The sequence below is a fragment of the Chionomys nivalis genome, chromosome 12, assembly GCF_950005125.1.
Source record: "Chionomys nivalis chromosome 12, mChiNiv1.1, whole genome shotgun sequence".
NCBI classification, from domain to species: Eukaryota; Metazoa; Chordata; class Mammalia; order Rodentia; family Cricetidae; genus Chionomys; species Chionomys nivalis.
The window spans coordinates 73797019-73824575 of NC_080097.1; the positions used below are offsets into that span (position 1 = coordinate 73797019).

General features: G+C 46.5%; 1 protein-coding gene and 1 pseudogene across 2 annotated transcripts; one reads left to right on the forward strand and one right to left on the reverse strand.

The window, feature by feature from the left end:
- Positions 1-27057, reverse strand: Ttc5 (tetratricopeptide repeat domain 5). Of its 2 annotated transcripts, XM_057786423.1 has the most exons (10): positions 26970-27057; positions 22072-22204; positions 15494-15705; positions 15131-15281; positions 12936-13027; positions 11335-11391; positions 9846-9992; positions 9527-9741; positions 2669-2813; positions 1-606 (listed from the first exon to the last, which is right to left on the reverse strand). In XM_057786423.1, the coding sequence occupies exons 1-10, from the start codon at positions 27021-27023 to the stop codon at positions 487-489; spliced, it is 1326 nt and encodes a 441-aa protein (XP_057642406.1). In that variant the 5' UTR covers positions 27024-27057; the 3' UTR covers positions 1-486. The 2 variants fall into 2 exon arrangements, with proteins under 2 accessions (XP_057642406.1, XP_057642407.1); XM_057786424.1 differs by lacking the exons at positions 12936-13027; positions 22072-22204; positions 26970-27057 and having other exon boundaries at positions 15494-15537.
- LOC130885044 (leucine-rich repeat flightless-interacting protein 2-like) lies at positions 19404-21042 on the forward strand (annotated as a pseudogene).
- Positions 27058-27557: the final 500 nt, after the last annotated feature.

A 27557-nucleotide genomic window follows, 5' to 3' on the forward strand; every position in this document is an offset into this window, starting at 1 on the left:
AACAATTTTAATTTTGTTCCAGCCCTAAAGAAGAGAAATAACTTTTTGAGACAGGGTCTCACTAATGTAGTCCTAGCTAGCCTGGAACTCCCTATGCAGGATCAGGCTGGCCTTGAACTCACAGAGATCTACCTTCCTCTGCCTCCCACCACACCCATCAGAACTTAAATCTAAAAATTAAAAAAAAAAAAAGCTCGAAAATGAAGCCATAAAAAAGTTGAGTCCCTCGGCAATAAATAGTAAACATATATACATACATATGAGACTCAGAAAGGAGGCAAGAACAGGGGTCTTGGGAACTGCCAAAACACCTCAGGACTTGGGGAAAGTCTCCCCTAACAGGGTCCATCAGTGCTCGTTCTTCCTGTAGTCAGCACAGCTGAAGAGGCAGGGGAATAAACATGTGTGGTAATGGCTCTGAAAAGGGCTGAAATACCACAGGGAGAAGAAAGAGAAGTCTCTGTTCACAGCACTCCCTCCACCAGGTCATTCACACTGTGGCCTCGAAGCCACGGTGGCGGTGGCTTGGCTGCTGGAGTTCTGTGGCTTTCCGTTCACCACCAACAGGAGGGGCGTTTCCACGCGAACACTGGAGAAGGAGTAGTTCTAGAAAAGACAGACCAGGTCAGCAAAGCAGCCTATGCCGTCTACCCCACCCCCAGGCATGTGTGCCCCTTAGCTCTGTCTTACACTGGAGAAAACTGAATCAACAAAGGAGACAGCTTGAGACAGACAGGGCATCAATAATGTGATTACAAGAATATGACAGAAAGAGTGAACTGTCTGCACTGCCTGAGAAAAGGGACCATCAGCTCTCTGAGAATCTGCCCTTCTCTTTCTAGACAGAGATAGTAGCCAGCCAGAACCACTATTTGGGAATTTGCTAGCCTGTAAAGCCCCATATTAACCTGCCAAATACAAATTAAGTGATGGAGGAAGGTCATTGGTTAAATAATAAAGAAACTGCTTGGCCCTCATAGGTTAGAACATAGGTGGGTGGAGTAAACAGAACAGAATGCGGGGAGGAAGAGGAAGTGAGCTTAGATGCCATTTCCTCTCCTCTCTGGGGCAGATGCAATGAAGCAAGCCGCCAGGTCAGACATGCTGAATCTTTCCCGGTAAGACTGATGCTACACAGATTATTAGAGATGGGTTGATCGGGATATGAGAACTAGCCAGTAAGGGCTAGAGCTAATGGGCCAAGCAGTGTTTAAAAGAATACGGTTTGTGTGTTGTTATTTCGGGGCATAAGCTAGCCAGGCAGCCATGAGCCGGGCTGTGGGAAGAGGCCCACAGCTCCTACTACAATTAAGAATACTTCTTTTATGTTAATGAGGAACGAACTATGTGAAGGAATTTTGTTTTTTGAGACAGGGTTTCTCTGTAGCTTTGGAGCCTGTCCTGGAACTTGCTCTGTAGACCAGGCTGACCTCGAACTCACAGAGATCCACCTGCCTCTGCCCCCCTAGTGCTGAGATTAAAGGTGTGTGCCACCACCGCCCAGCTATGTAAAAGAATTTAAGCCTTGTCCTAATAACAGGAAAGGTACCAGCTCCGAAGAATGCTGAGCTGTATGCCCTACTGGAGACACCTCCTCAGGAAACAGTTGATTGACATTGTGGAACACACTCTTTTAAGCCACAGGAAAATTCTCACAAGTATTATTTTTTTTACAAAGTCCCAACAAGAATACGGGCAAGTATAGGGGGTATTAAAAGCAATTCATATGTGAACATAATAAATAAACTTATAGTAAAATGCATGTAAAAATCAAATGAATACATTTTTGGTGCTATTATCTTCCAACCAGTTTGTCACTAACTATGTTTCAGTGTTCAGAAGAAAATTACAGGGCTGGAGATGTACAGCAGGTAAAGCTCTCACTGCTCTTCCAGAGGAAACAACATCAGGCAGCTCACAGCTGTCTACAACTCCAGTTCCAGGGCCTCCAAGGGTACCAAGCACATGCATGATGCAATACATACATGTAGGCAAAGCATCCATCCACATTAAAATACAGTAATAAATGATATATATATATATATTAGTCAGGCGTGGTGGCACACACCTGTAACCCCAGCACTCGGGAGGCAGAGGCAGAACCTCTGTGAGTTCAGCTTAGTCTATATAGTGAGTTCTAGGAAGCCAGGGCTATGTAGAGAGATCCTGTCTCAAAAAAAAAAAAAAAAACTAATAAACTGAGATGTGTTCACTGGTTATCACTAGAATACCCAGGAGATATTTCAGCCCATTCTTTAATTCCTTTTTGCATACGAGTAGTTTCCTTTACAGTAAACACAGATATATCTGTGTGTAATCTATTTGCATATTTATATATGTAAATAGATGTATATGTTTATATATACATATTTATGTGTAAGTACAAATACATATTACACATGCAAGCATACATGTGTGTAAATAACACACATGAAAGCACACATATGTGTAAATAATATACACATATATACGGGTAAAGCATATATCATATACATGTAAATAACATACATATCACACATGTGTAGATAATATATACAAACTATACACATGCATTACTTTTACTTCTAATGGTTTTTTTTTGGGGGGGAGTTGGAGACAGGGCTTCTACTTCTGTTTTAAAAAGAATTCCAGGGCCTGTGAGTTACACCAATTCCTGGACATCACTCACCTTTCCCTTGTGCTGAATTTGGTGATGCCGCAGGTTGGGCTCCGGAATGGCGACGGAGTCCCCAATGAGCACGCCCCAGCTCTGCACCACATTATACACCATCACCGCATAGCAAGGCCCGTCTGAGTCTACCAGGCCAAATGTGCTTCCAGGTTGATGTGGGATAGAGAGGAGAGAAAAACATTTCAAGGTTTGTGGGCCGGAAAGAATAGAAACAGTGGTTTTAAAATAGAGCAAAATAATGAATGCGTTCATGGTCACTTACTTAGAAAAATCTACAAGTCCTATTATCCACTACACACATGCGAATCCTCATTTATCTTAGGTTTTATGCCTTTAGGAAACAATAACAAGGCTCAATAATCACTTCCCTCCACTATGAACTCAGGACACGTATGCACTGAGGTCATTCAATAAACATTAATAATGAACTGACCCAAAACCCTGCAGCTGAATCATTCTTCCTGGTCTATCAATTTAACTAACACATACTTAACCAAACCCTCTGCAGTCACTATCAATGTAGGTTGAGTTCACAAACTTTGATTACTACATATCAAGCACTGTTAGCAGTAAGATCCTAATCCAGCCATAAATGACCCATAAATAATCTAGCAGGAGTCAGATAACACCACCGCTTGTGTTGGTTAGTAGCTGGGTGGGAAGAGGCTTGATGCCTCTGGGACACACCTACAATTCCAGTGTGCAGAAAGCTCAGCTAAGAAGATCCCGAGTTCAAGGTCAGCTTGAAAAATATAGAATTTACAATCAACCTGGACTATGTAGTAAAACCACATTCCAAAAAGCAAAAGGGAAAATAAGGAAATATGGGGAGAAAAATGGAAAACCAGCTGGTTAAAACAGGAAAGCTAAACTCAGTGTGGTAGCACAAGTGATCCCAGCATTGGTGAGTTGGAGGCAGGATCCTGAAGGTCAGTTAGACTCTGTCTAACAAGACTGGGTGGTTCGGTGATTCACGTGCTTGCTGCGCCAGCATGAGGACTAGAATTCAGAGCCTCAGAATCACACGATTGTGAGGTCTACACTGCCCACTGGTAACTCCAGCCAAGGAACACGCTGATAAACATCTAGACTAGCTACAACAGTCAGCTCAGGGTTCAATCAAGAAACCTGTCCCCGTGAATAAGGTGGCGGGCAACTGAGGAAGACATTTAACACCAACCTCAACACCCTACACACACATGCATGCGCACACATGCACACACACACACACACACACACAAACACCCCCCCCCCCCACATACCTATAAAGAAACTTACACACCAAGAGACATATGCACAACAAGGCAGGGGAACTGGGAAGACACCTCAGCTGACACAGAGCTGACCACGCAAGCATAAAGACCTGAATTCAGGCCCTTAACCATTTACGTATGCTGGGGAGTGGAAGAGAGGAGGGTCCCAGGGCCTTTCTGGCCTGCTGGTCTTGTTCTGCACATGAACTGCAGATTCAGTGTGAGAGCCTGTCTAAGAATGCCAGGGCTGGGGGCATGCACCTTTGATCTTGGGACTCAGGAGACAGATACAGGAGGATCCCTGTGAGTTCCAGGCCAGCCAAAGATACATGGTGAGTGTCTGTCTTAAAAAAATGAAGGAAGGGAGGGGAGGGGAAGGGAGAGAGAAGGGGAAAGGAAGAGAGAAGAAGAGAAGGGAGGGGAGGGGAGGGGAGGGGGAGGGGAGGGGAGGGGAGGGGAGCTGGAGAGATACCTCAGCCATTAAGAACACTTGTTTTTGTCATTTGATGTGGCATCTCTTGGGTATATTCCCAATAGTGGTATTACTGGATCTTGGGGTAGGTTGATCCCAAATTTCCTGAGAAATCGCCACACTGATTTCCAAAGTGGTTGCACAAGTTTGCATTCCCACCAGCAATGAATGAGTGTGCCTCTTTCTCCACAACCTCTCCAGCAAAGGCTATCATTGGTGTTCTTGATTTTAGCCATTCTGACAGGTGTAAGATGGTATCTCAAAGTTGTTTTAATTTGCATTTCCCTTATCGCTAAGGAGGTTGAGCATGACCTTAGGTGTCTTTTGGCCATTTGAATTTCTTCTAGCAGCATTGTTTGTAATAGCCAAAACCTGGAAACAACCTAGATGCCCTTCAATGGAGGAATGGATGAAGAAAGTGTGGAATATATACATATTAGAGTACTACTCAGCAGTAAAAAACAATGACTTCTCGAATTTTGCGTGCAAATGGATGGAAATAGAAAACACTATCCTGAGTGAGGTATCCCAGACTCAAAAAGAGGAACATGGGATGTACTCACTCATAATCGGTTTCTAGCCATAAAATAAAAGACATTAAGCATATAATGTGTGATCCTATAGAAGCTAAATAAGAAAGTGAACCCAAAGAAAATCATATAGTCATCCGCATGGAGAGGGGGAAGTAGACAAGATTCCAGGGCAAAAACTGGGAACTTGCGGGTGAGGTGGCATGGGGCAAAGGGGAAATGGGATGAGAAATATGAGAAGGGGAGGATGGGAGGAGCTCGGAGGATTGGGATGGTTGGGATATAGGAAGGATGGATACGGGAGCAGCGAAGTATATATCCTATCTAAGGGAGCCATCTTAGGGTTGGCAAGAGACTTGACTCTTGAGGGGTTCGCAGGTGTCCAGGAATATGTCCCCAGCTGGTACCTTGGGCAACTAAGGAGAGGGAACCTGAAATGACCCTATCCTATACTGATGAATATCTTGCATATCACCTTAGAACCTTCATCTGGCGATGGATCGAGGTAGAGACAGAGTCTCAATTTGGAGCAACGGTCTGAGCTCTTAAGGTCCAAATGAGGAGCAGAAGGAGGGAGAACATGAGCAAAAAATCAGGACCACGAGGGATGCACCCACCCACTGTGACAGTGGAACTGATTTATTGGGAGCCCACCAAGGCCAGCTGGTCTGGGACTGAATAAGCATGGGTTGATTCCGGACTCTCTGAGCATGGCGGTCAATGAAGACTGATGAGAAGCCAAGGACAATGGCACTAGGTTTCGATCCTAATACATGAACTGGCTTTGTGGGAGCTTAGCCTGTTTGGACGCTCACCTTTCTGGACGTAGATAGAAGGACCTTGGTCTTCCCGCAGGGCAGGGAATTTGGACTGCTCTTCAGTATCGAGAGGGAGGGGGAATGGAGTGGGGGGAGGAGAAGAGGAGTGGGGATAGGGGGAGGGAAGTGGGGGGAGGGCAATATTTGGGAGGAGGGGAGGGAAATGGGAAATGGGGAGCAGGTGGAAATTTTAATTAAAAAAGAATAAAAATAAATAAATAAGTAAAAAAAAAAAAAAAAAAAAGAACACTTGTTTTTGCAGACGACCTGGGTTCAGTTCCCAGCACCCACAAGGTAGCTCACAGCCATCAGAAACTCTAACTCCAGATCTGATGCCCTCTTCTGACCTCTGAGAGCACTAAGCACACACACGCCGGAACACGTGCAGGGCAGAGAACTGGCGTGGTCCTCCCAATTGCTGCACCCCTCCTAGCTGAAACACGTCCTCCAAGAGGGAAGGGAAGGCTCCCCAGCCTCAAAGTGTCACATGTGCAGGAGACTGTGAAAGGCGGAAGCGTCTGAGGGCCACTGCCGTCACTGTAAAGGGAGTGAACAGTGCGGGGTGGACCAAGCACACTCCGAACGGGCGTTTCCTCTGAATGCTGCTGCTGCACAGCCAGCGCCAGCCACCTCAGGGTGGTCACGCCTGTTCCTGTAAGCAATCCCTCACCCATGCTCCTGTTTCTGAGTGCAACAGAACAGAAACTCGTTGGTTCATGAAACTGGACATTGGAGCGATCGCTATTTTGGTCGGTCCTGTGCTCCCTTTCTGGTGTAAGTAGACATAAATGTTGTGTCTTGCTAGAAAAGAAAATCTGTCACACAAGTACCAACTCCAAAAAGTCGTCCTCTGACCTTCACATGCATGCCATAGCATATATGCACGTATGATCACATGTACACACATAATAATAAGTTATAAAACGGGGGGCTAATTTAAAAGAGAAATGAGGCCCAGCATTCTGGTGCACATCCAACACTTGAGAGGCAGAGGTAGGTGGCCCTCGTGAGGGCACAGTCAGCCTGCTCTCACAGTGAGCTCCGGGACAGCCGCGGCTGGCACAGAGAGATCTGCCTCCAAAAGGAAGATGGTAACTGAGGATGCTACAGAGCCACATAGCGGGAGCATGGGCACAGCGGTAGTCCACTTCATAGATTGCAGGCCTGTGGTCCAGCACCTGGGAAGCAAAGACGGGGGTGGGGATGGGGGTTATCACTGTAGGGCTGAGGCTAGCCCAAATAAACAAACTACTGCAGTAGAAAAAAGAAACTCAACCAGGGACCAAGAAGTGTGTGAAAAACCAAGCAAGCACAGTACTCACCAAATCCTGGTTTTCAGGATCTAACATTTTCCTGGGCTGGGAAGATGGTTCAGTGAGTAAAGCACCTGCCACTGTGGCTGCCAATCCGAGTTCAAACCCCAGGATGCACACGGTGGGAGAGAGAAACACATGCTCCATGGCCTGTGCACACCCACACATGCTTCTCGGCCTGTGCACACCCACACAAGCTCCACGGCATGTGAACACCCACACAAGCTCCACAGCATGTGCAGACCCACACGTGCTCCTCGGCCTGTGCACACCCACACAAGCTCCACGGCATGTGCACACCCACACGTGCTCCTCGGCCTGTGCACACCCACACAAGCTCTACGGCATGTGCACACCTACACAAGCTCCACGGCATGTGCACACCCACACAAGCTCCTAGGCCTGTGCACACCCACACAAGCTCCACGGCATGTGCACACCCACACAAGCTCCACAGCATGTGCACACCCACACGTGCTCCTTGGCCTGTGCACACCCACACAAGCTCCACGGCATGTGCACACCCACACAAGCTCCACAGCCTGTGCACACCCACACGTGCTCCTCGGCCTGTGCACACCCACACGTGCTCCTCGGCCTGTGCACACCTACACGTGCTCCTCGGCCTGTGCACACCCACACGTGCTCCTCGGCCTGTGCACACCCACACGTGCTCCTAGGCCTGTGCACACCTACACGTGCTCTTCGGCCTGTGCACACCCGCACGTGCTCTTCGGCCTGGGCACACCCACACGTGCTCTTCGGCCTGGGCACACCCACACGTGCTGCACAGCATATGCACGCCCACACATGTTCCTTGGCCTGTGCACGCCTACACATGTTCCACGGCCTGTGCACACCCACACATGCTCCTCGGCCTGTGCACACCCACACTTGCACATGAGTTATAAATGCCTTTAAATTCTTTCTAAGTAAATAGCCTAACTCTCTCCTTTGCTGGGCTGTGTCCTTTATATTTTTTTTTCTCACTCCATAAACACTTATGCCAAAACCCAAATAAATAAACAATAAATACAAACCCTCTGCTCAAAAAGTTCCCTGCCTGAAAAGACAATTCTTGAACTACAGATAGGAGACTACAGAGTCGGTCTTGTTCTGCCACACAAAACAAAGTGGCAGTAAGCCAGGAAACAAGCTGTGTGTTTATAGATATGAATACAGATAGAGATGTAGATAGGTATAGAAAGAAAGGACGGAAGAGGAGAAAGAGAGAGACCCTGAAAGCAAAAGATCCCAACCATGCCCCTACTCTAACCCAAAGCTCACTTCCTACAACTATCTAGAAACAGAATCTAAATTTGTCTTTCTTCAACTCTATGATTCTGAACACTCAAAGAAGAGGGAGAATTTTAAAGTTTCTCCATCTTACTTTAAAAACAACATGCCAAGGGGGTTGGAGAAATGACTTATGGAGCAAGAGAGCTTGTTGATCTTGTAGAGGTCCCAGGTTCATTTCCCAGGATCCACATGGTTGCTCACAACCATCCATAACTCCAGTTCCAGAGAATCTGAAGCCTTCTGAACTTCACACACAGCACAGAGACGTGCACACACTCACACACAGCACAGATATGTACACACTCACACACAGCACAGACATGCACACTCACACACAGCACACAGATGTGCACACACACAGCACAGATATGTACACACTCACACACAGCACAGACATGCACACTCACACACAGCACACAGATATGTACACACTCACACACAGCACAGACATGCACACTCACACACAGCACACAGACGTGCACACACTCACACAGCACAGATGTGCACACATTCACACAGCACAGATATGTACACACTCACACACAGCACACAGACATGCACACTCACACACAGCACACAGACATGCACACTCACACACAGCACACAGACATGCACTCACACACAGCACAGATATGTACACACTCACACACAGCACACAGACATGCACACTCACACACAGCACACAGACATGCACACAAACACTCATGCACATTTTTTTAAAATGACCTGTGAGTTTCAGGTATGAATTTAGGAACTGACAAAGCAGCGAACTCAGGGGAAAACAACAGGCAGTGGCAGAACCCACAAATGCCTCTACCGTGAGACTGCTGGAGGCCAGCAAGGTAGCTCAGTGGGTTAAATCTCCTGCTGCCAAGTCTGGTGGCCACATCTGATGGGACCCACACGCTGGAAGAAACGGTCCTTCTCTGAATGCCACATGAAGACAGGTACACGTGCACTGTCACACACATACATAAGATAAATAAATATAACAGAACTGTACTACTGTAAAATAACAATAATAATAATAAAAGAGATCGCTTGCTATCTCCTAGACAGGCCTGCACATGGAGCAGGTCCCATTAGCAGTGAAAGTCGACGATGTGTATAATCTCTTTACCAGACAGGAAGTGAGAACAATTAGTTAATGGGGAAGGAAATGAAACTCACAAGGGGACTTTCTCCTCTGCGGTCAGGCTGAACACCACCTTCCCCAGGACCACAGCACCGCTGTTCACCCCGGGCTGCAGCGAGCTCAGGGGCTTGCACTCCAAGGTCACCTTCTGCCCAGTGGCTGACTGATAGCGCCCATCACCACAAGGGCCCAGATGGGCTGGACGCAAGCTTCCCAGCATGCTCTGGAGCTTTTTGGGTTTTGTCTTTCCCTGTAATAGAAGGGGAAATAGACCAGCTGAAGCTGGCACACTGGCCGAATCACCTGCCCACTACCACCTAAACGTACTCCTTTTGTATGTAACTGGCAGCTCACCTTGCTCTCCAGGAGGCTGGTTAGCCTAGTGAGGAATTCCATGAGTTGTTGCTCTCGTTGCCGGGGCTCTGGCCACGCAGGGTCCAGTGCAGCCGCCTGGGAGAAACCCTCAAGGGCCTCCCCGTAATTCTCTTCATATTTATGTAACTGTAGGAAAGTAACCCAGATTATCAGGATAGACAAACAACCTACACGGAAGAAACATTACAGTGGAGAACTGTACACTCTCAGTCAGGTTCCCGTCAGACGACAACTGTATACTCTCAGTCAGGTTCCCGTCAGACGACAACTGTACACTCTCAGTCAGGTTCCCGTCAGAGGACAACTGTATACTCTCAGTCAGGTTCCCGTCAGAGGACAACTGTATACTCTCAGTCAGGTTCCCGTCAAAGGACAACTGTACACTCTCAGTCAGGTTCCCGTCAGAGGACAACTGTATACTCTCAGTCAGGTTCCCGTCAGAGGACAACTGTATACTCTAAGTCATGTTCCCGTCAGAAGATAACTGTATACTCTAAGTCATGTTCCCGTCAGAAGATAACTGTACACTCTCAGTCAGGTTCCCGTCAGAGGACAACTGTATACTCTCAGTCAGGTTCCTGTTGTGGACAACTGTATACTCTCAGTCATGTTCCTGTTGTGGACAACTGTATACTCTCAGTCATGTTCCCGTCAGAAGATAACTGTACACTCTCAGTCAGGTTCCCGTCAGAGGACAACTGTATACTCTCAGTCAGGTTCCCGTCAGAGGACAACTGTATACTCTCAGTCATGTTCCCTTCAGAGGACAACTGTATACTCTCAGTCATGTTCCTGTCAGAGGACAACTGTATACTCTCAGTCATGTTCCCGTCAGAAGATAACTGTATACTCTCAGTCATGTTCCCGTCAGAAGACAACTGTATACTCTCAGTCATGTTCCCGTCAGAGGACAACTGTATACTCTCAGTCATGCTCCCATGCTATACTGGGCCCTGTTCTTCTGGGCCAAGGTGAAGACAGTGCAAAGACAAACTCATTTCCAGGACACAACTCACAAGTTCTGAAACTGTGGAGCATGCTGGGTCATGTCATTCTATTCATACTTAAAACCGGAACTCTCCTAGGCCACCTCCCCATCCGCCTCAGTCCCTTCCTTCCCTCACGTGACTCCTGGGGTCACACTGAGGTCGGACTCAGCTAGCTCTTCCTAAGCAGAATCGGGCTTTCCTCTCATGGCCTGTGCCCAGCCTTGTCCCTGTGTAACTCAGTCAGTTACCTCAGAAGCTAAGGCTCGGCTGTCTTTTTTTAAGACATTTTATTTTATAAGTGTTTTGCCTGTGTGTATGTGTGTGTGCCATGGGTATGCTCGGGTTCCCTAGAACTGAAGTTAGAGCCGCACAGGGCTAGGCACCAAACCAGGTCCTCTGTCAGAGCCTCCCGGCCATCTCTGCGGGCCCTGTGTGTCCTTTGTATTTTACCTGCAGATAACCCCACCCCCAGGTCTTACCGTCGCCCTGTTGAGATGAAGGTCAGGATTGCTAGATGCTTTCCTGTCAACCTTCTCCTGTAACGGGATTAAAAAGATCAATGACATCCTGACTCAATTTTAAGGGCGCCCGAGCTCAATACATTGCGGACTTCATCTCCTCAGAAGAGACTGAGGTTCTTCCAAGCCGAAATGCTATCTGCACCCATGTTGCTGCTTAGCTCATCGGTAACTAAGCGTATGGAGCACCACTCCCTTTTGAAGCCTCGGAGATACAAAGCTGACTGAATGTGTACAACTTTAACACATACTAACCCACACAGTATTACAAAAATAGATAAAAGATAAAAGTATGAACAAATTCTGACTTTTCAGAATTAAGTCATAACACAGGTACAAACGAGGAAAGGCTAAGGCATGACTCTGAGGCAGTCATGGTGCTGTCCAGCTCCTTCAGAGACACAGTAAGTCACTTCTGACTCTGAAGGAAGGACTCAGCTCTGACATCGCAGAGAAACGCGGGGGAAACCACAATGCTGATGTTTCTAACTATGTTCACTACTTAGGCACAGCATAAGCAAATCAACACAAACTAAGACCACTCAAACAGCTGTTTCAAAGATGTTTTTAAATGCAGAAGACCAAGTTAAGAATCAAAAACAACTATGTGCCGGGCAGTGGAGGCACACACCTTTATTCTTAGCTCTTGGGAGGCCACAGCAGGTAGATCTCTGTGAATCTGAGGCCACCCTGATCTATAGAGAGAGTTCCAGGACAGCCAGGGCTACACAGAGAACCCCTAACTAGAAAAACTAAACAAAAACAATACGGCAGAGGACAAACACAGAATTCTGAAGGCATGTTCCTGAAAATGTAAACATTCACAAAACTTTACAATTAGCATAGAAGGCCGGACATCTATAACACCAGCCCCTCAAGGCAGAGACAGGGGTCTCAAGTTTGAGGCCAGTCGGGTTTCACATTGAGACCCAGTTTATAAAATAATAAATGCACAGTTTGGGGTAAACCTCTGGGCAGTCTCTGCATCATGGGTCTGAACTAACAATAACTGCTTTCTTTCTCTCCAGAAGGGGCAGAGAGCTGAGGAAGGTCAACAGCCACTGTGTAAAGAACCTGAACGCAAAGGATGGGATGAACAGGAAGGCTACATAAACAGCACTCTGAAAGTCAGAGTGAGCCTTCTAACAGGGAAGAGAGGGCATTCTAAGCCTCAGAGAGCCAACCCCCAAGCGAGTGTCCTCAGCATAGCACAGCTTAGAACACAGAGCATGTGTGAGCTCCACTGTGTGGCTCCCTGCAAACATGAAGCCTAACCGCGGGAGACCCGAAGCCACTATCTAATCTTCGGAGCTTCCCTTCCCTTTAACATTACGCAAGTATTATTCTACTAAGCTTTTTGCCCTACTAAGAAGAGATGAGCATGCCAGAACAGGCTCCATGCTTCCACTACAGATGCCTGTAAGAAACCGAGGAAACTCAAGGCCCCATCCCTAACATCTAAAGTCCCCATGCAGACATGTGAGCTGCGAGCCATCTCTGCCAGCACTACTCCTGATTCAGTCGCTGCCTCTGCGTCCGCCCTGGGCATCCCAAGTACTTACTGCTTGAGCATAGGCACTGAGGGCTTGCTGGGAGATCTTAGGGTTCTGGCCAGTATTGAAATAAAGAGAAAGGTATGCGTTCCCCAGGATATCTGCAAGAGCAACAGCAGTGCACCATCTCAGAGCCCAGTCCAAGATGCAGCCAGCAGCTCTCGGGAGTCTGCATGTTTAACGTGTTTGTTAGCATGCATTATTGCATCTAATAATCCATATATGCATAGAATATGTTTTATTGTATGTATGTCCTTCATTATCCCTCTCCTATCCCACTTCCACGTCCATTGATCCCCCTTCTTTCCTATCAACACCTCTTCTTCAATCTGCTTATTTTAACCTACTGGGGTATGGGAACCTTACCAGTGGTCACAACACAGAAGAAAATGTCTCTCCCTTCACCAACAACCATTAACTACTATACATGCTCAGGGAGGGGTAGGGGCCTGTAAGGTTTTGTGCTTCCAAACTTTTCTTTAAAAAAAATTCACTTAGCCGGGCGGTGGTGGCACACGCCTTTAATCCCAGCACTCGGGAGGCAGAGGCAGGCGGATCTCTGTGAGTTCAAGGCCAGCCTGGTCTACAAGAGCTAGTTCCAGGACAGGAACCAAAAGCTACAGAGAAACCCTGTCTCGAAAATCCAAAAAAAAAAAAAAAATTACTTATTTTTACTGTCTGTGCATGCGAGTTTCGCCTGTGTGAATGTCAATGCACTACACCACGCAACACGTGGAGGTCAGAGGACATCAGATCCTGCGCAACCGGAGCTACAGATAGTTGTGAGTTGTAATACAGGTGCTGGGAATTGAACCTGGATCCTTTCAAAGACCAACCAGTGCTCTTAACCACTAAGCCATGTTGCCAGCCATTTCCCCCCTAAGTCAGGATCTCATCAATGTGGCCCTGGTTGGCCTCAAACTAGCAAAGATCCACCTGCCTCTACCTCCTGAGCACGGAGACTCAGAAGTCTCATTTCTGAAAAGCCTTACCTCTCACCCAAACCAGGTATTACACTGTATTGATTAGTTCAAATTCCACTGAGATAAACTGAAACTTGAACTCCCAATGATTTTACAAAATCCCTGTGTGCTAGTTTTAGTTGGGGGAAAGGGTGGTGCTTATGTTGATTTTTTGTTTGTTTGGTTTGGGGGAAATCACTTGACAGAAGCTAGGGTCATCTGAAAGGGAGAATCTTAATAATTCATCTTCAATAAGATGCCTCCATCCAATTGAACTGCAGGTATGTGTGCGGGCCATTTTCTTGATTAATGATTGATGTGGGAGGTGTGCCAACCTACTGTGGCAGCACCACACCTGGACAGGTAGGTGCTTAACCGTGACCCTGGAAAGCAAACCAGGAAGCAGTCTTCCTGCTTCCTGTCTCAGGTTCCTGCCTCGAGTTCCTGCCTGGCCTCCCTTTACAGAGGAAGGTGATAAGCTGAAATAAATCCTTTTCTCCCCAAGTAGCTTTTGGTCACGTTTATTGCAGCAACAGAAGGTAAACAAGGACACCTGCACTGCTTAAAGGGAAATGCAAGTCTCCAAGAGCTCCAATAGCAGTTCATCAAAACAAGGGGCTGGGGTCACCTTGGCAGTGAGGAGTGCAAGCTGTAGAATCATAGGGCCAGGTTAGATTCCAGCCAGGCACCCATCAAACATCGGTAACTCCACCTAGGGATACAAGAGCATCTTCTGGTCTCCACGTGTGCATGGGCATTCATACATGCATGGATGTGCACACACACAAAGTTTAAAAAAAAAAGAAAAACAAGCTTAGGGCTTCACAGCTGGCCTCCCAATGATTCTAGTACGTAGCCATGGCTGAGAACCACTACTGTATTCTAGTACATAGCCGTGGCTGAGAACCACTACTGTATTCTAGTACATAGCCACGGCTGAGAACCACTACTGTATTCTAGTACATAGCCACGGCTGAGAACCACTGCTATATTCTAGTATGTAGCCACTGCTGAGAACCACTGCTGTATTCTAGTACATAGCCACGGCTGAGAACCACTACTGTATTCTAGTACATAGCCGTGGCTGAGAACCACTACTGTATTCTGTACATAGCCACGGCTGAGAACCACTGCTGTATTCTAGTACGTAGCCACGGCTGAGAACCACTACTGTATTCTAGTATGCAGCCATGGTTCAGAACCGCTACTGTATAAGCCTGGATGTCTTTTCCTAATACTCACACCAGGAGCGGCCATCAAGGACATCCATCTGCACAGCCAACTTGGCCTGCCGGACGCTGTCCATGACATGACGAGAATGCTCATCTCCGGAGTCGGTCTGCAGCTGCCGAAGCACCATTGACAAGTTCTGCAGGGAGACTTTGTTCTTGCACTGCAAATGGAGAGACACGCACTCAACTGCCCTGATTCTCCCTCCCCTTTCCAGGTCCACACTGACCTCAGTTTTCTCCTCTGATCCTCATCCATCCTCCCTTCTGGTTCTATTCTCAGATTCATTTCCGATCTGCTATTCTTCTTGGAGAGAAATTCAAAGAACCAAAGGAATCCCCTGCTTCCCAACTGTACGGGGAACTGGCAGCTCACATGGGTGAGGGCTCCTGAGAAGCAGGTGTGGGCAGCGGCGACATCCCCTTTCTTCCAGTGCACCTCACCCAGCTGGTTCCAGGCTTCCACCAGCTCAGGCTCCAGCTTCACAGCCTTTGAAAGAAGCACCTCAGCCTGAGGACTATACTCAGGAGTCACATTCAGGGCCTTCCCCTTCAGCATTAGAGCCTGGGCCTCACCCTGGACAGGACCTAGGAAAAAGAGGTAAAGATCAGGTGGTGAAAAACCAGGGAGTGTTTTTCCTTAACAGATACGTGGCTGGAGACACCACCTAGCCTTAGTGTGGACCAACTTTGCTCCTTCCTGGGAATTCTCTTGCCTTCCAGCTCATTCCCATTCCTCTGTCAGCCACCAATACCTAGAAAGACCCCCAGTAGGAGATTTTCACTACCTTCCAGTACCATCTCTGCCCTCCCTGCAGGTGCCCTCCTCCCACCCGACTCCACCTCTGTGTGCAGGCCCAGGGCTTGCCCAGCCACTTCACCCCTCTCTCCAGGGATACTCTTACTCTTCAGGAGCTCCTCCTCTTATCAGACTTCCAACTCCCTGGGGACTCTTGGTGCAGACCTATCCCTTAGCTCATTCCCCTGACCAAATCTACAAATAATAGGAAACCAAGATCAAATGCACAGAAAATATTTTCAATAAAACCATACAAGAAAATTTCCCCAAACTAAAGGAAGTGCCTCCCATAGTACAAGAAACATACAGAAGACTAAATAAACTGCACCCGAGAAGAAATCCTCCACACCACATACGTGCTGGCTTGAATGTAATCAGCCCCTGCAATCTCGTAGGGAGTGGCACAATTAGGAGGTGGGGCTTTGGTGGAATAGCTCTGGCCTTGTTGGAGGAAGTGTGTCACTGTGGAAGTGGCTTTGAGGTCTCATATATGCTCAAGTCACGCCCAGTGAATCAGACCACTTCCTGTTGCCTGTCAAGACATAAGAACTCTCAGCTCCTTCTCCAGCACCATGTCTGTCTGCATTCTGCCTGCTTCCCACCATAACAACAATGGACTAAACCTCTGAACTGTGAGTGAGCCACCACAATCAAAATGTTTTCCTTTATATAGCTGCCATGGTCATGTTGTCTCTTCACAACAACAGAAACCCTAACTAAAACACATAATTATCAAAACATTAAATATACAGAATAAAAAAGAATATCAAAACCACGAGGGAAAAAGACAAAGTAATATACAAAGGCAGGCCCAGTAGAACAAAACCTGACTTCTAAATGGAGTCTCCAAAATCCAGAAGGACCTGGGAGGATATTCTACAAACTTTAAAAGACCATAGATGCCCATCCAGACTACTATCCTCACAAAACTATCAATCACAACACAAGAAAGAAAAACATTCTACAATAAAATCAAATCTAAGCAATATTTATCTACCAATCTAGTTCTACTGAGACACTAGAAGAAAAAACATTAGTCTGTAGAGTGTTTTAACTATACCCCAAAAATTGAAAGGAATAAATAATTTCAGAACAGCAAATCAAAAGAGGAAAACCCACACCATAACAACAAAATACAGGAATCAAAAAGCATTGTTCATTGATGACTCTCATACCAATTCCCTACTAAAAAGACAAAAACTAACAGACTGGATCAGAACACAGGCTCCATCTTACTCCTGCATCGCAGAAGCACACCTTACCATCAAAGAAGACATCACTCAGGAAAAAAGGATGGAAAAATGATATTCCAAGTAAATGGATCCCAAAAGCAAGCAGGTATAACCATTTTAATATCTGACAAAATAGACTTCAAACCAGACTAATCAGACCAGATCGGGAGGGACACTACACACTCATCAGAGGAAAAATCCACCAAAAAGACATTGCAATCCTAAACACGTACGCACCAAACATAAGGGTCATAAAAGAACACTATCACAGCTAAAATTACATAGTGACCTGCACACAGTGATAGCGGGTAAATTCAGTGCCCTACTCTTGCCAAGAGACAGGCCATCTAGACAAAAATTAAATAAATTCTGGAGTTAAATGTCATAAATCAAATGGACCTAGCAGATAATTACAGAACACTCCACCCAAACATTAAAGAATATACCTTCTTCTCAGCACCTCATGAAACTTTCTCCAAAACTGACCACATACTCGGACACAAAGCAAATCTCAATGTATGTAAGAAAACTGAAATAACACCCTGCACCCTATCTGACCACCACAGACTAATGGTGGATAAACAAAAGAAAGTATGGAAACTCACGGACACTGAACAATTCACTATTGAGTGAAAATGGGTCCAGAGAGAATGAAGAAGGAATCAAAGCTGTTAAGGGCTGAGTGAACATGAAAACAAGCGTACTCAAGCTTGTGGGACACAATGAAGGCAGTTCTAAGAGGCGTGCTATAGTACTAAATGCCTATAAAAAACAGTTAGAAAGATCTCATGTTAGAAACAACAAACCTGAAAGCTCTAGAACAAAAAGAATAAATAACACCCAAAAAGAGCAGACAGCAAAAATAATCAAACTCAGGACTGAAATAAACAAAATGAAAACAAAAAAATAAATAAATCACAAAGAATCAATGAATAGTTGGTTCTTTGAAAAAAATCAGTAAGATTGATTAATCATTAGCCAAATTAACTAAAAGACAGAAACAGAAAATCCAAATTAATAAAATTATAGATAAAAAGTGGACAATACAGCTGGGCGGTGGTGGTGTATACCTTTAATCCCAACACCTGGAAGGCAGAGGCAGGCGGATCTCTGTGAGTTCGAGACCAGCCTGGCTACAAGAGCTAGTTCCAGAGCAAGCTCCAATGTTACAGAGAAACCCTGTCTTGAAAAACCAAAATATAAAAGAAAAAAAAAGAAAAAGGAAAAGTGGACATCACAACAGACACCAAAGAAATCCAGATAATCATAAGGACATACTTTAAAACTCTACACTCCATCAAACTGGAAAAGCAAAAGGAAATGGATGAATTTCTTGATATATATAACCTACTAAAGTTAAATGAATATCAGAATAGCAATTTAAATAGAGCGAGGGAATTTCCTAGATAAATAGAAGCAGTAATTAAAAGTCCTCAGCAAGCCGGGTGGTGGGTGCCTTTAATCCCAGCAGTTGAGAGAGGCAGAGGCAAGCGGATCTCTGTGAGTTCAAGGCCAGCCTGGTCTACAGAGTGAGTTCCAGGATAGCCAAAGCTGTTACACAGAGAACCCTGTCTCAGGAGAAAAGGAAAAAAAGTCCTCAGCAAACAAAACTTCAGAGCTGAGTTTAGGAAACAGACAGCAGGGACCGCGTGCCATGGCAAGGGTTAGACTTCAGCCAATCAGCAGTCAGAATCTTCAAGAACACCTGAGCATCCAGGTGCGGTGGCACACACCTGTAATCCCAGCCCTGGGGGGCAGAGGCAGTAGACTTAAAAGTGATTTCAAAGCCAGCCTGGTCTAAATTCAAATTCTAAGACAGCCAGGGCAACATAGTAAGACCTTGTCTCAAAGAAAGGAGAAAAAAAAAAATAGAGGCAGAAGAATCAGTTAAGCATATTAAGATTATTACAAAAGGTATATTCTTGGCCCCTCTGCCCTGCCACCGCCGCTGCTGCAGCCGCCGCTCGGGCTGCGGCTCATCCCGGGTCGCGTTCGCCGTCCCGGCCGCGAAGGGCACCCTGAGTGTGGCTGCGTGACCGGCCGCGGCGCGAGGAGCCCTTCTTCTGCCTCCCTGCGGCGGCGCGGTGGACGGTGTCGGGACGAGTGTGGCCGCTGCGCCCCTCACCCTGCTCCCGGCCTCAGCCCGCTCCACGCGCAGATGTGGGAAGACAAATGAAGGGTTTAGATGCCAAATAAATGTCAGTGGAAAGGAGAGCTACCGACACTAAGGGCTGAACACAAGTAAACTCCTTTTTCAGAGTTAAAGAATTATTTAAAAAAAAAAAAAAAAAACAAGATGGGGACGCCTGGTTCTGGAAGGAAAAGAACACCCGTGAAAGATCGATTTTCTGCAGAAGACGAGGCTTTGAGTAACATCGCTAGAGAGGCAGAAGCAAGGCTAGCAGCAAAGCGGGCCGCCCGGGCCGAAGCGAGAGACATCCGCATGAGGGAACTGGAAGGACAGCAAAGAGAGTTGGATGAAAAATCAAACAGCATGCTGAGAATTACACAAGACCTTCATCTCGAAATTCTGCCTCAGCCACAACACCTCTAAGCGGAAACTCATCCAGACGGGGCAGCGGGGACACCAGCAGCTTAATAGACCCAGACACCTCGTTAAGTGAACTGCGGGAGTCTTTGTCTGAAGTAGAAGAGAAATACAAGAAAGCCATGGTGTCCATTGCACAGCTCGACAACGAGAAGAACAACCTGATCCACCAGGTGGACACCCTCAAAGACGTTATAGAAGAGCAGGAGGAGCAGATGGCAGAGTTTTACAGAGAAAATGAAGAGAAATCAAAGGAGTTAGAAAGGCAGAAACATATGTGCAGTGTGTTGCAGCATAAAATGGATGAACTCAAAGAAGGCCTTCGGCAGAGAGACGAGCTCATTGAGAAACATGGCTTAGTTACAATCCCAGACAGCACTCCCAATGGAGATGTCAATCATGAACCTGCGGTTGGAGCCATTACTGCTGTGTCTCAGGAAGCGGCTGGGGTCTTGGAGTCAGCAGGAGAAGGGCCACTAGATGTGAGACTACGGAAACTTGCTGGAGAAAAGGAGGAGCTCCTGCCACAGGTTAGAAGACGGAAGCTGCAGACAGAGGAAGAACGGCGGAAGTCTTCAAGAAATGACGGCACATCTGGGGACCTGGCGGGACTGCAGAATGGCTCAGATTTGCAGTTCATCGAGATGCAGAGAGATGCCAATAGACAAATTAGTGAATACAAATTCAAGCTTTCCAAAGCAGAACAGGACATAACCACCTTGGAACAAAGTGTCAGCCGGCTTGAGGGCCAGGGGCTGCGCTACAGAACTGTGGCTGAGAATGCAGAGAAAATCGAAGATGAGCTGAAAGCAGAAAAGAGGAAGCTGCCGCGAGAGCTACGGGCAGCGCTGAACAAGACTGAGGGGATGGAGATGATCAATAGCCACCTGGCGAAGCGGCTGGAGAAGATGAAGGCAACAGGACGGCCCTTCTAGCCCAGCAGTGGGGGACGGACCTTCTGCCTGGGTGCCGCTCCGAGGGCCCTGCCCAGAGATACTGACTCTTTGTATATTGACACAAAGCCTTTCGAGTACTGTTTGAGTCTTGTCATTAAACAGCCCCTTTGTATTTTATAATTTATGAGAATGAAGCAGGTCTAATTGTCATGAATTTGGATTTTGTTTGTAGTTCACTTCTAGCGCGAGAACTAGTCTGTGCTGTTCTATTTTTAATTTTCAACACCCTAGAATCATGTTTTCTCACCATCTTCCTCCAACTGCCTCACTGACTGGGCCCGTGGGGGCCCGTGGTGTGGGTCTGGAGGATGCCGTGCTGAGTGCTGAGACACTTGTTGGAGACCTCAAAACACAGGTGCCTTCTCCACGTGTGATCCAAGCTTCAGAGACCGAGTGGCCAAGATTCCTACTCTTCTCCCAGAGCTTTTATATTTCAGTGAGGAAGTATTCAGGGGTGGGAGTCTGTGTTTCGATCAAATTTATGTTTGGAGAAAAAGGCCTTTTTTTGTAAGATACTTAAATTTATATAAAAATGTTAGAAAAAGATATGGGGAGTGTATATTAAACTTGATTGCATGGGGCAGAGGAAGTCTAGACTTTTACTCTTAAAATTAAGAGTAGGGTCCTTAGTCCCCGTATCCGCTGTGCTGTTCCTTGTAGTTTCATCTGCTGCCGATTTGTGAAATGAAACCTCAGACAAGCTTGAGGGGTGAGGGAGGGGCAGTACAGGCAGGTAGGGAATCTGCCTGAAGAACTATTAAACACACCCTCTGCCAACCAGGATTGGCGGACACAGTCATTGTTACCGAAGCTTTTTAGGACAAATCATGGCAACCATGTACAGTCTTGTCTTGCCTTCTTCTTTTCTCAAGACGAGATAATCCAGAACATAGAACTTTTTAAGTTTTTTGAGAGACAGCATCTATGTAGCCCAGGTTGGCCTCCACCTCATAGTTGTCATCCATGGGCCTTTTGGGTGCTGGGATTCCATTCATTGCCTGGCTCTAGAATAAACATGCCTAAGAACTTGCATTTCATCTTTAAAGAGACCAGTTCAAGATATCTCCCTCCCCTACCACAGCCACTTCACAGGGTTTGTGATTCTCTTTTGTCAGAATCAAGGTGGTTTCATGGGAATGATTACTGTAGCTCAAAGTGTTTACAAAGAAACTATATTGAGGAAAAGTCTAATGAATCAAAGCCTCTTAATAAATCTAGACTTGGGACTAGATAATAAAGTTAACTAAAAAGTGAAAAAAAAAGGTATATCCTTTTATGCCCTTTGCTATAATCAAACCTTTGCAGTGGGAGAGCACCATCCCACACAGGAACATGGCAGCACTCTGGTCTAACCCACAGCCCCACACAGGACACCACACTGTGAAGGGCAGGGGGCTGGATGCTCTCTGGCGCTCATACCCAGTACTTCCTCCATCTGCTGCAGGGTCTTCTCCATCTCGTCCTGCACATCCTGCTGCTTCCGTCCTGCATCCTCAACACTGTGTGTCTCAAAATAGCTGTCTCGAAATGAGTAGAGTCGATCCACCAGCTCCTGGAAAACAGAAAAAAGAAACAACAGAATCGTTAAATAGAAAGATTTTACATCAACTGCACAGCCTCTGGCCTAGCCTCTTATCTCACACGAGGCACAGCACAACAAGAAGGTCCCCAGTCCTATCGAACGCTACAGATCAGAAGGAAGGGCCAGGACCTCAGGATCTCACAGCTCACATCCCAGAAGGGAGAGACACCTGGAGACCTGAAATAAACCAAAACCAACATCATTCTAGCTTATTCTTGTCCCCAAAACTTTGCAATTTAGCATTAAAGCTGGGCTTCTGAGTAGGGAGAAGGCCTCGTGGGTAAAGGCTAGTATCTGCTGACAAGTCTGACGACCTGAGCTCAGCTCCCAGAACCCACATGGTAAAGGGAGACAGCCAGCTTCTGCAAGCTGTCCTCTGACCTCTACACACGTGTCCTGGCATGCATCCCAATACACAATTTTTTAAAATTTATCTTATTATTTCTGTATGAGTGTTTTGATGTTGGATTTTCCTGTGTGCTGTGATTGCCATTAATAAATAAAGAACTGCTTTGGACCTATAGCAGGGCAGAACCTAGCTAGGCAGAGAAAACTAAACTGAAAGCTGGGGAAAGGAAGGCAGAGATGGAGAGAAGCCATGTAGCCCCACCAGAGCCAGAAAGAACTTTACTCGTTAAGCCACAGCCACGTGGCGATACACAGATTACTAGAAATGGGTTGAATTAAGATATAAGTGTTAGCCAATAAGAAGCTAAAGCTAATGGGCCAAGCAGTGATTTAATTAATATAGTTTCTGTGTGATTATTCCAGTTCTGAGCAGCTGGGAACAAACTAGCGGCCTTCTCTCTACAGTGTTTGGCCTGCAGGCATATATGTGGACCACAGGTGTGTGCAGGCTGTATGTGGATCACAGGTGTGTGCAGGCATATATGTGGACCACAGGTGTTTGCAGGCATGTATGTGGATCACAGGTGTGTGCAGGCATATATGTGGATCACGGGTGTGTGCAGGCATGTATGTGGATCACGGGTATGTGCAGGCTGTATGTGGACAACAGGTGTGTGCAGGCATCACAGGTGTGTGCAGGCATCACAGGTGTGTGCAGGCATGTATGTGGATCACAGGTGTGTGCAGGCATATATGTGGATCACGGGTGTGTGCAGGCATGTATGTGGACCACAGGTATGTGCAGGCTGTATGTGGATCACAGGTGTGTGCAGGCATCACAGGTGCGTGAAAGCATGTATGTGGACCACAGGTGTGTGCAGGCTGTATGTGGACCACAGGTGCGTGCAGGCATGTATGTGGACCACAGGTGCATGCAGGCATGTATGTGGACTACAGCTGTGTCTGGTGCCTAAGGAGGTGGGAGCCTCCATGCGAGTGCTAGGAATTGAACCTGGGTCCTTTCCAAGAACAGTAAGTCCTCTTAACCATTGAGCCAACTCTCCAGGCCCCATAAAAATTTTTAAAATTGTTTTAAATCTCATTCATGGGGCTGGAGAGATGGCTCAGAGGTTAAGAGCATTGCCTGCTCTTCCAAAGGTCCTGAGTTCAATTCCCAGCAACCACGTGGTGGCTCACAACCATCTGTAATGGGGTCTGGTGCCCTCTTCTGGCCTGCAGGCATACACACAGACCGAATATTGTATACATAATAAATAAATAAATAAATAAATAAATAAATAAATAATCTCAGTCATGGTGCACTCCAATACAGACAGGGCTACAGTTTCAAAAAAACAACAAAGCTGGGAGAGTATGGTTTCAAAAGGAATGGGCGCCACAGGCTCAGACTGAAATGCCTGGTCACCATTTGAAAGGGCCTTGTTGGGGGAAGTGTGTCTTTGGGGGGTGAGCTCTTAGGTTTCAAGAGTCTCTCTCCTCCTGCCTCCTGGAGATCCAGAAGCAGAACTCTCAGCCACTCCTCCAGCACCATGTCTGCCTGAGTGCCCACGCTCCCTGCGAGGATGATAAAGAACTAAACCTCTGCAACTGTAAGCCAGCCCCAATTAAGTGCTCTCCTTTATAAGAGTTGCAGTGGTGATGGTGTCTTCTTCACAGCAACAAAACACTAAGGGGCGGGGGGGGGGTTCCAATAAAATATACTTTTAAGCACTGTTTACTCATGGCTACAGATAGCACACATAAGGCTCTCTGGCTCTCATCCCCAGAAACACACACACACACACGGAAGAAACAAAAGAAAAACAAAACACTCCCAAAATAAAACTGCACTTGTTTAAAATACCGATTATCCATTATTCTTTCACGTGTTGATATATGAAAATGTATGGCCTTGCTTTCCACCACAAACCAACCAATTTGAACTTGGTAACCTTGGAGGGTTTGGGGAGATTTTGTTTATTTGGGGCGTCCTTCTTGCATTTTCTCGTTGAGTAAACGTTAAACGTGTCTAAGTCCTCCTGTCATGCCAGAAAACTGTTTCACTGCCTTTCCTGAAGGCAAATAGCAGAAGGCCCACAGTCCAACACACAGTTCAATCCCATTTAATCTATCAGCTATCACCCTGAGGTCACCCGCCTGGCTTTATTATCACAGTCTAGACTAAACCAGCTTCCTTATGGGACCGACTACGGCAAGAACTTCTCAGCTGGTCAGTATGCTTCTCCTCCCCCAAAACTCGCGAGGAATTCACCACTGCAGACAATAAAATCTCTCCTCCGGTACCCCCACAGCCATGGCACCAGACTCCACCTCTCACCCTCCTTGCCCCCCCTCCCCCCCACCCCCCCACCTTCCTCCCTTGGGATAGGAGCTTAACCTCCAAATTCTCAGAAAGACTATCCCTAATTATCTGTCCCGTTTGCTTTCCATTTGTATGATAAAAAAGAGAAAAAAAGACTAAAACCAACTTGGGGAGGAAAGGAAAGCTTGTAAATTACCGTGAACCTTCAGGGGAAGCCACAGCATCAAATCAAGGCCAAGGCCTGGAGGCAGGAATTGAAGGAGAGACCCTGGAGGTGAGCTGCTCACTGACTGGCTTTCCAGACCCAGTCCAGGACCAGTTGCCTGAAGCAGGCACTGCCCATAGGGGGCTGGTCCCTCCCACTTCAATGTGAACCCCCACAGCCTTGCCTACAGGCCAAATGAGACATTTCCTCAACTGAGGCTCCCCCTTCCCAGGTGATCCAACTCATGTCTGATTGACAAAAAAAAAAAAAAAAAAAACAGCACACTACCTAAACCACAGCAGCGCTCCCCCTCCCCACAATTAGTCACTCCTACTTCCCTTCAAGGTGCCAAGCATTTTAAATTACATGACCTATTCAATCATTCCTCCTGGCATCACCACTGTGGGTTCCACAAGGGAGGGGTGTAAGCATTAGAACAGGGCTGAATCACAACAGGCTCTCATTAAATAGGGCGATTAAACTAATTAACATAGCACTGTGGTACCAACGAATCCATATCTGCTGTGTGTAATTCAAGTGACTCCTTCTTTCTGCAGTGCTTTTAAACCCAGGAAACACAGGTCCTGCAGAGACTGGTCTGAGCACATATATAAAGCCAGAATTTTCAACAAGTCCTAGAGTAAAAGTGGTCAAATGGTCTCTGAAACACAAGTTTGGAATTAAAAAAAAAAAAAAGAGTTCTAAGCAAAAGTCACAACCAACTGTCACGCAATGAGCATGGCTGCAAATTCAGAATGAGGTCTCACTGTTTTTTAGTTGATTTGGTTTTTCGGGACTGAGTAGCTTTCTGTGATGGCAACAGCAATATAAATAAGTTGTTACATGCAAGTAACATGTGAAAAGAGAAAGTGATTCATAACCACTCCAAATAGCCTCAAGAAACACTATTTGTCATAACACTTTGTTTGTGTTTTGTTTTGTTTTTCTGTACCACCAAATGTACTTAGTGTGTCTAAAGTCTCTCTGAGGATAGGATCAAGAATCTGGTTTCTAGCCAGGTGTTGGTGGTGCACATCTTTAATCCCAGCACTCAGGAAGCAGATGCAGAGGCAGGCAGATCTCCGGCAGTTCTAGGCTAGCCTTGTCTACAGTGAATTCCAGGACTGCCCAGGATACCCACAGAAACCTGTCTCGGGGAGAAAAAAATCTGATTTCTGCCAACCACACTAAGGAATAAGGTTAATCAAGTCCATGCTGAGTGTTATTTTAACACACCCAAGAAACACAGAAACCTGATCAATGCTTTAAAAGTTGTTAGAAATAGCCCAGTATGGTGGCTCACGGCAGCCTGACCTACAAAGCCAGTTCCAGAAGAACTAGAGTTACAAAAAAAGAAAGACCCTGTCTCAATAAAAGGAAAAAGTATTTAAGGATAGTTCTAGTTTAAATTTCAGGATGTCTTAGAGCACCAACTGAGTTTCTAAGGTTTAAGGAAAATACTGATCATTAAAACAAAAGTAAAGACAGAAACTTGACGAAAAGTCCTTTCAGCTTTTCTACAACAGCTACCTGGGGAGGGGGTGGGGTTAGGAGATTAACAGTAAATCCTAAAGCTAACACCAGGGCGTCCGCTCTGCAGTGCATCACCGAGTGCGGCCAAGTCCAAAGCAGAAAGATGCTAAAGAAATGGCTGCTGTGGAGACCAAAGCAACTCCCTTAACAGTCAGGCGACCCGCCACTCCATTTACACGCGACTTGTGACCGAGGAATCCCGAGTGGGCGGACTTCCTCCGGCTCCCAACGAGCCGTCTACGGGGAGCCCCGCTCACCGCAGCCTGCTCTGACCGCGGCGCTCCGCCTTCCAGAGCAACCAGGAAAGTTTTAACTCACAGCCTCACCTGCAGTTTCTGCAAGACGTGCTTCTTCTCTTCTTCCTCTTCATCAGCCATCATTCCAGCCACCGTCGGCTTCTCCTCCCCCAACTTTATAACCACAGAGTCCCAGCCATTCTCGCGATGAAACCAACAGCGACATCTAGGGCTGTGGAGGCCCACCTGCCCTCGGAGACGAGGCTGCTGCCAGCTTACCCAAAATTGTGAGGCTCCAAGACGTCCTAGACGTTTTTGTTTTGCTTCGTTTTTGTTTGTTGTTGTTGTTGGTGGTGGTTGTTGTTGTTGTTATTCTTTGGTGGTGGCGGTGGCGGTGGCGGTGGTGTTTTTGTCTGTCTGTCAGTCTGTCTGTCTGTCTGAAGCCGGATCTCACCACACGCATCAGACTGCCCTCATTGTGGTTATGTAGTCCAGGCTGGCTTGGATAGCTCGATCCTTTGGCCTCAGCCTCCCATTTGGGATAACAAGCACATACTGACCTTGTAATCACTTTGTTTCATAAACTTCCTTCCCAAATTCCGAAATCACAATCTTCTTAGATTAATTATAATCAAATTTTTGTTTCGTGTATTCTTGCCCTTGCTTCTACCGCTCTTG